This window comes from Clupea harengus, chromosome 1 (genome assembly GCF_900700415.2).
Source record: "Clupea harengus chromosome 1, Ch_v2.0.2, whole genome shotgun sequence".
Taxonomy (NCBI): domain Eukaryota; kingdom Metazoa; phylum Chordata; class Actinopteri; order Clupeiformes; family Clupeidae; genus Clupea; species Clupea harengus.
The window spans coordinates 31854163-31863520 of NC_045152.1; the positions used below are offsets into that span (position 1 = coordinate 31854163).

At 42.8% G+C, this 9358-nt stretch overlaps 1 protein-coding gene across 1 annotated transcript; it reads left to right on the forward strand.

Moving 5' to 3' along the window:
- The first annotated feature begins 4232 nt into the window (after positions 1-4232).
- On the forward strand, positions 4233-7955 carry tob1a (transducer of ERBB2, 1a). The gene is made up of 2 exons (XM_012839739.3): positions 4233-4471; positions 5772-7955. Exon 2 carries the CDS (start codon positions 6000-6002, stop codon positions 7026-7028), a length of 1029 nt encoding a protein of 342 aa, XP_012695193.2. The 5' UTR covers positions 4233-4471; positions 5772-5999; the 3' UTR covers positions 7029-7955.
- Positions 7956-9358: the final 1403 nt, after the last annotated feature.

The window sequence follows — 9358 nt, forward strand, 5'->3', positions numbered from 1 at the left end:
CTTCCACCAGTATTGACCTCACAGATTGGACTCAGCATCCGTTATATTACAGACTGGGATATGGATGCAACCAGCATGGACATACGGATGGTCCAGAGACCAAGACTTTGTGACCAGACATTAACAGTGCCTGACGTGTTTATTTTTGGAAATATCACTTAATTTTATATCAGACTCTGTGAATGGAGACCAATATAAGCAGATAAACAAATTCAACAACTCAAAAAGGAGCCACCTCATAACCCGACACGTCATGTAAACTAATGCAGTGTATCCACTGTTGAAAATGACCATGGTTGTGTTGTTTGGCAGAGATGTTAGCACAACATGTTAGCTAGCTTTCTACACAAACTGGCTTTGGAAGCATCTACTTGTAAGGTTTCCTTCCTGAAGAGCAGGTTGCACCGACATGGCTTAAAGCTCATTTAAAGGTCTACCCAGGTCAGTTAAGCAATGGTCCTGATCTTATAGCGGTTCCCCCAGCAAGACAAGGCAAGACAAGGCTGTCTACAAGTAAAGTGCTTTGTTCACAGTCAGAATCAGAACCTGTTTTATTGGCCAATTATGTTGACACCAGAAATGTGGTCCTGGTTGTTGGTGGCCCTCAAGACAATATACAGACAATATATGATAGACAATGTGCATATATTGCTTTGATAGTAATACAGAAGAATACATTGTGATGAAAAGTATTGACACTGGCTACCACGGAAGTAAAAGACTAGCACAGCTTTGGGCTATTGCATCATGTCAGATCCCTCTCTCCCTAGTATAGTACTTCTATAAAAGGTATGAATAGAATATGGGGGGGGGGGTCATTGTTGTTTCGCCTTTAAGCCAGCAGTAGAGATTGTCACAGAGCCAGAGAGATGTCTGTTTAAAAGCGAGAGCGAGCATGGTGAGATAGGGGTGTGATGCAGCCTAGCAGTGTTGTCAGAACACACAAATCAACATGAAAAGCATAAACATGATGCACACCAACTTTGCTTGAGTCTGAACGTAGCTAGAGCCTGCCGACACTAAGTTCACCCCTCGTTTTTGAAAGTAGTCGGCAGGCTAGTTTATCTCTGATGCGGATGCTATGGTGCTTTCAAGACAACTTTGAATTCATAACATGTAACATATTTCTCAGCTCCGACTTTAATGCATTCAAGCCAAATATAAACACATTAATATGGTAAGGACTCATCAGTGGATTTTCCTTCTATCTGCTGAGTATCTGTTATTATGTACAACTTTCTTTCTTGTTAATTTCTCACACATTTTAAAATGTTTTTTTAACCTTTGATAGAGTCAAGGCCTCTATTAGGCTTTGTTAGGGTCGTCATCATATTAATAATGATGTTAAATTGATTAAATAACGTGTCTCACTGAAGCTGGGGATATATTTTTTCTCAGAGATTCTTTCTTCAAGTGGCAATTCTCTGAATTCAAAATATCCGAGTTCCAAGCGGTCTTGAATGCGCCATTATACATGCTATATTAAATGTCACACTTCTGCTACTGGAATGCATGCTGTCTAAAAAAAACCACTGTGGCAGCATTATGTTGGCAGAGCCAGCGTTGTGAGGGGTCTTCCTAAAGGCAATATAGCGGGATCTCTGTTTGAAAAGGGGTTCTATCTTGTCCTAATCCACCACCACCACCACCTCCCTCATCCCCTTCACAAGTCCCTCTCTACAGCAGATCAAAGGCACAGATCATCTGTTTATTGTGCAAACTCGACTCCAGCCTCCATGTTAAGTAATAACAATCAGTGACGTCAAAAGCCTCGGGTCTGACCTCGCTGAGGGGATGGGAGCCAGAGTAGGGAGGGGGATGCGGGGTGCAAGAGAGGGAGAGAACTTGGCAGAAGGAGGGGTAAGATACAGGGGTTTTCTGACTCCTGCCTGGTGAAGTTGGCAGAAGGAGGGGTAAGATACAGGGTTTTCTGACTCCTGCCTGGTGAAGTTGGCAGAAGGAGGGGTAAGATACAGGGTTTTCTGACTCCTGCCCGGTGAAGTTGAAGTGTTGCAGTGCCACTGTAAGGAGCCACTTCAGTCAGAGGACAGATTGGTGCTGGGTAATGTTTTCCAATAACATTTTCCTTTTTTCTTTGCTTTTCTTTCTTTCTTTTTTTGCTGCTGGCAGAAACAGGAATATCACAGATCATTAGGCAAGGGCATGCATCAGCACACTTCTCCCTGTGCCATGGCGAGAACTGCAGTAGACAAGAACCCCTTAACTGTCAGTGAGAATACAGGGGCACACCTAGGCAATGAGGGAAAAAACTACATTTTCATTGTACACCATGCAGAGGGAAGGCAATTGATACACTGTACATGTCAAAGAGTGTACAGCACTATGGAATACAGAGGGGGACCTTAACACCCATTCAGGAACCATCAGAAGAATTAACAGGCCTTCCTAGCCTCACTCTCTCACAATCATATAAGATGAAAGCAAAGGTACCTTGGGAACTAATTAGGATTACGGATCTTAAATTGCGTCCCATCAGGAGAAGAGGCCATAGCAAAGAGATGGAGATGATTTATTGGATTAAAGATAAGACAATATACCTCTTTTAATGTCGTTACGGTCACCAGCAACATTCATAGCAACGTCAAAACAAGGTGAAGAACTATTCACAATACAAGCATTGAGGCACAAATAGAAATGTTAGACCCAAAATGAGAGGCATTTGGCCTTTTCTGATCCTCACCAATACTATTGAATAATTTCCAGTGTGTCAATTAAAAACTTTTACAGACAAAATGTGTCGTTCCACCCCTAGAATAAAAAAGAACCTGAGAGAGCAGACACCCTAGATGTAATTGACCACCTACCCATACACTAAACACTGCCCAGGAATGCACAGCAACAGATTCTTTGGGGTTGTATGCTGTCTAAATATCCCAGAATGCCTGGCAAGCACTGTTTAGATCGGTGCCATTGTGAGTCATGCTTGAACTCCATGCAAGTCTAATTGTGTCCTCCACACTGTTTTAGGCCCTGCCTAGAAAACATCCCACTCAGTGGATTCCTTTGTGCTTTCACAATTCAATGTAACATGTGATTCAAATGGCTTGTGAATGATGTTTTACTAAACTCTGCTCCCAATCTACCGCATTTTGGTTTTAAGGTTCTATTGATGGGCAATTATAAATATGTTTAAGCAGTCTACATGATGGCCTCATGAATACTACACTGACCTACTTTGCTTACTTTACTAAGCATAAGGAAAACATAGTGGAGGCCTGGACCTTCCTTGCATTCGGGTATGTCAAATAATGTATCTCTTTAAAAGTCAAAGCCTATTCAACCAAAATATGACGTATAAGACGACATCAGCACCCTGGATACGGACAAACCATTCAGGGTGAGCGCCTGCCCTGTTTTAAGCCAATCAGCATTCGTGTTTTTTCCTCACACAGTCAGCCACTGACAAATTGTAACTCCACCTAGGCTCCCTTTGCGCCTCGCTGCTCTTCTCGAGGAAACGAATACTGAGTTCTCGTTGGCTGCTCAGACACACCTACCAAGCTGCTTCGTTAAGCACAAAATGTTTCAGTTTTCTGTCTCTCCAAAGCGTTTTGGTCTTTTCTGAATGCAAGCATGTTTGGTTGCTTTGAACAGCACGATGTAACGCTGACTTTATAAAAGGGTTTGTCGATTAGAAGCGTCACAAATGTTCATGTTGCAAGTACCCTAGGCTATGGACAGTCAAATTGAATAAAACTAAAGTATGACTGTGTCCTGTTTATAAGCAGCCCCTACGCTGAATGCAGCAAAGCCTAAGTCTAACGTTGACAGATTTGTGAATAGATCAATGACAGTATGGAGAGTTGAGTAGTTTAAAATGATATGCTTTGAATCGGAGTTACGCACGAACAGTTTGGAACAGACAACAAACCAATTAGATTCACATGGCCTGAGATGGCAAGAATTACATTAAACGACGGGTCTCCAGTAGTGATTCTGTTTTGGGAGACATGGTGGTGGAACTAGGTAATGTGTGACGCAAATGTTCTGTACATAGGCGTGACTTCGTTCCATAAAATCGTGTGCCATTGACAGATAGTGCCTAGAGACCAATGGACGTGCAAGTCGTTGGCACATGGGCGGGTTTATTTAATTTAAAACACCAATAGCTGACTCAGATGCTGCCTTCGTATTGTTTTGACCTCTGAAACCGCATCACCGCCTACCTCGTGTCCGTGGCGGAGGAAACCTATAAATACAGGATGAAATCTATGGTACAGAGTGAAGTTGTAAAAACAGCCAGGTGTAGAGAAGTGAGACCTAGCCTGTCGAAAGGTGAAAACGTAAAAATCGCTTAATAACGAAACTATAGCAAGATAATCTTGCCTACAGACAGCTACACTTACTGGAATATTTTATATGCTATATGTGAAGAAATATTTATATCCACTCTTTCTTATTTGCACTAACGGTACTTTAGAACTACTGAGAATCTTTTTTTATCGTGAAAGTAAGTATTTCCAACTATTTGTTTGTCTTAATTAGCGTAGTGAAATGCTGAGGTCTGAAACTTGATTACTGCAGCCAGTAACTATCACCATTTTGGTAAGAAACTCAATAGTTCCAATCGTTAATCGTCTTGCCGTATTAAATCCCAGCCAATTTGCTGCGTCAGTCGTTGTTATATTATAATAGGGAGGGGTAACCGTGAAAAATATTTCTAACGATATGTCTTGTATGTAATGCCTGTGATGTAGGTTTGAACTGGGATGCATAACGGTTTAGAATCAAAGTTGTTGTTTGGTATTATAACAGCATGTCCTAAGCAGTCATTGTAATAGACTATCTTAAATCGCTGAATTGGAAGTGAAGCGTTCTTGAATTTAAACGTTTAAATCATCTGTCGTAGGTAGGCTATTCTGCACGTTTGCCTTTGTCAGTTTTTTTCTTTTGTGAATCAATTGGATTGGTGCTGGATCTCCGTAGGAATAAAATGTATTTGTGTCTGTTAGTTACACCCAAGTCGGTGCAGGCATACAAACAATTTGGCAAGATCGATTTCATAGCCTAAATCACTCAATTAGATTAGTTGTTTAATACGAGTTTATAAGTCTTCATCAAATTGTTCGTATGCAGTTTCTACCTTGTTAACCGCTAACTTCATTCGATCGGAAAAAACAAGTCCGTATAGTGCCACCACTTTGAATAGGTTAGACATGGTAAGGGTCTACAGTGAGGTAGGCTAGTTATTATGTAATACGAGATCAGCTCTGCGAGTCTCTGCTGCCTGCCTCAGACGATGGACCGCATACAGACTCCTATGGTCTTTAAAATATCTACAAAACAAAACATGAATGTCTATTATTTCTGTAAAATAAAGATTCGTAGCTTGAACATCAAAGCTACATCGATCACTGCAATCTAGCCTTATCTATGTCTTTGTTTTTTTTAGACGATCAGGTTGAGCTTGTTAACGTTAGCTATATGGTTTTCGAGCATGAAGTGTCAGCAGGTGGACATCCTTTTTTACGCATTAGACGCAATCAGATTTTTGCACTTTTCTAGTGTTATCCAGTTGATCACCTGCTATTTGAAATGCGAGTTCATTCAAACTTCTTAGCCATTTCTAGCGTGAGAAAAAGGACTGGTTTGACCAAAAGGTGTTTCTCCACATGTGTTGTAAAGCAAGAGTAGACTTAATTGCATAAAAATACGTTTATTCCTGTGGCTAGATTTAGGACCCATCATTCACGTTATAAGGCACCTCTAACATCACTAATTTACTTTCTCTCTCTCTCTCTCTCTTAAAGGGCCAGAATCACTAATCTGTGAACGAAGACATTTCCTCTGCAATCAGCACTTTGTTTTGAAATTTTGCAAAGTTTTTGTTTCCCTTTTGGTTACTCTGCCTGGATTCAGGAGACTGTGCAGCCTTGGGAGGCTTTAACAATACTGCTGACGTGCCAACCTCAAAATCAACGGAAGTACTTATTTTTTCCAAGGAAAAGAATTATTTGCACTTGGGTAATTCAGCAGCTATGCAGCTTGAAATCCAAGTAGCACTCAACTTTATAATTTCTTATTTGTACAACAAGCTGCCACGACGACGCGTGAACATCTTCGGCGAGGAGCTTGAGCGTCAGTTGAAACAGAAGTATGAGGGACACTGGTATCCAGACAAGCCATACAAAGGGTCCGGTTTCCGATGCATACATGTCGGGGAGAAGGTGGACCCTGTGGTGGAGCAAGCTGCCAAAGAGAGCGGGTTGGACATCGAGGATGTCCGCAACAACCTGCCTCAGGACCTCAGTGTGTGGATTGACCCTTTCGAGGTGTCCTATCAGATCGGGGAGAAGGGGCCCGTGAAGGTGCTCTACGTGGACGATAGCAATGACAACGGGCTGGAGCTGGACAAGGAGATCAAGAACAGTTTTAACCCTGAGGCACAGGTCTTCATGCCCATCAGCGAGCCTCCATCTGGGGCCTCGCCCACGTCCAGCTCCCCCTCCCCTCCCTTTGGCCAGTCGGCCTCGGTCAGCCCCACCTTCATGCCACGCTCCACCCAGCCTTTAACCTTCACCACTGCCACCTTTGCCGCCACCAAGTTCGGCTCCACCAAAATGAAGAGCAGTGGCCGCAACGGCGGTGGCGGCGCTGGCAGCGGCAAGGTGGCCCGCACCTCTCCCACCAACCTGGGCCTGAATGTGAACAACCTGCTGAAGCAGAAAGCCATTTCCACGTCCATGCACTCGCTCTACGGCCTCGGCCTGGGTGCGCCGCAGCAACAGCAGCAGCAGCAGCAGCAGCAGCAGCAGCCCAAGCCCTCCGCCCTCTCCCCCAACGCCAAGGAGTTTGTGTTCCCCAGCCTGCAGGGCCAGGGCAGCCCAAGCGCAGTGTTCCCTGGGGACGGCTCCCTTAGCCTGGGTCCTCTCCCATACAACAATGCCTTTGACGTTTTCGCGGCCTACGGGGGCCTCAACGAGAAGTCCCTCATGGATGGCTTGAATTTCAGCTTGAACAACATGCAGTATTCTAACCAGCAATTCCAGCCAGTCATGGCCAACTAGGAAAATAAAATGGGGGAAAAAAAGTGAACGACCAGAAATGTGAGGGGAAAACGCACATTTGGGGAAGAATAAAAGAGAAACAAAAATGAGGAAAAAAATGGATAAAGCTACATGTCAACTGTAAAGTCCCAGTGTACCAGTCCAAGCGCATGAGCCCAAGGGTGATTTACTTTTTGCCCCCTTGAGTTTATTTTCTCTGTTTTTGTTTTTTTTATTTTTTTTTTACGATGAAAAGCTTGTAGTACAACATGTTCAAGCTTGGTTACCTAAACTCAAACTCAATGCATTTTTTTTATTTCTTTCTTTTGCCAACCAAGCACAAAATTATTTTTATGGACTGTTTTACGGTATCTCTATAAAGAAGAAAAAAAAAACTTGTCATGGCCTCTTACAGTATTTAAGACATAGCTGGACAGCCAATTTTTTTTGTCAAAAGATTGGCATCAATAAGTGGGATTTCCTGGTCTTTTTTCTAATTGTATAATTTAATTTAGTACAGAGTTTGTAAAATATCAGAGTATATATTGTTTCTACGACATGGTATTGCATTTATATCTTTTTACTACTCCAGTGATCTGTGATGGCTGCCTCAGCTTTACGTTATCTCTTTTTTTATTGAAATTGTAAAATGAATCCATCTTTAAAAACATCGAAGATTGTGTACAGAATATTCCATAGTGGTGAAAAATGTAAGAATATTTGCTTTTTTGAAAAAAAAAGAAGAAAACATAAGAGTTGTATTTTCTGTTTAAGAGTTTAAAGATTTTTGCTATATTATGGACAAAATGTAATCGTATATTAATTTTGTACCTACATTGTGCAATACTTGATAAAAACAAACGGTATAACAAAGTATTTGGAGTCAGTGTCTTACATGTTAAGAGGGACTGATCGTTTATTAAGTTTGTATTAAAATGCTTGAAAATATTTTCTTGTCTTAATCTTTTCATTTTCTACATCGCCACTTGAATGCTGCTAAGCGTAATAGCAGATGCTCTACATCTCTTTTCAGTGACGAGCTTCTTTTCTCCAACAATATCTTTTTTAAGAGAAAGTTCTAGGATGTGGTGAATAATATACAAAATGCTGTCTAATGGAAGAACCAAAGCCCAGTAATTGGAACTGGTGCATCAGGCTCCCTTTAGTTTTCACAAATGATTACAGGGACCCTGGTGTGGTCATTCTGTATACCAGCTTTTTTTTTTTTCGTTTTCCAAGAAACTCTGCCTAGAGGGAAAAACATGTTGAGCAATAACTGAGCCATTATTTCAGATGATTACCACTTATTTTGATGGAGTGCCCCCCCCCGACGATAGTTAAGCACTCATGCACTCGTGTTGATGCAAGGTGGTGTGGAAACCCTGTTGCAAGTGAATGCCTGGTCTGGAGTGACGTATTGTGACTGGTAGGGCCCATTTGTCTCTGGCTAATGGCGGAGGTGTCCTTGTCGAAGGTTCAGCCTTGGGATGCCGGAGCAAATGGTCATGGGGATGTCTTTCAGGGATTAACGCCGTTCGCTACAGCCTAATCTGTTTGGGATTCACTCGAGCAGTTCTGGTTTCAGTTGGGATGTCACAGCGAGGCCCGGGAATTGATGAGTGTGCTGAGCCTGGTTAGGGGAGGAGGAGGAGGAATGGCGAGCGGGGTGGGGTGTCACTGTGCGCTGGTCACGGCCTCATTGAAGTGATACAGCCCTCTGGGCCCTTTCTCCCTCTCGGCTGTGAAAACAGGTGGAGCTGGCTGCCTAAATGAGCAGACAAGGTGTTATGCAAATGTCAAGCATCTCGGTGAAAGTGTTTAATGGCTTTCCAAGCAGGCTATTTTTAGCCTGTGGTTAAGTTGATTGAACAATGACAACTGGGGAGAAATGACGTCACAGATGAGTTAACCCACCAACGCATTTCCTTTGCCTCCCAATACATGGTGTCTGTGCCAAGTAAAGTGCCCCACCGCCCACCCACCCACTCCCCTTAAGGTCTTAATTAGACACGGCTAAAAGCCTCTGTATTGTCCAAGGGGGAAAATGGCATGTTTTTTAGCACTAAACAAGGAACACTCATACAGTACAAGGCAATCAGACACCATCAAACTGTTGGCGTCAGCAATGTCATTTGCAGGACAAGCGGGCACAGCGTCAGTTCTGTGGTGCAAAGGACTATTTTTAACGGCCAATTTCTGTGCCGGCGAAATGTCTTTATTTCATTAATCTTCTTCATCATTACTGCAGTCTGTGCATGTTTTATGAACTGGCCGGACATCTCTGCTGCTGGGGCCGCCTCATTTCCATTTGCCAAAGGAAATGAGAGCTCAGATCCAGCGAGATGTCCTTA

Bases quoted from the DNA above. Each gene is read 5' to 3' on its own strand.
- tob1a (XM_012839739.3), top strand. From the start codon at position 6,000: ATGCAGCTTGAAATCCAAGTAGCACTCAACTTTATAATTTCTTATTTG.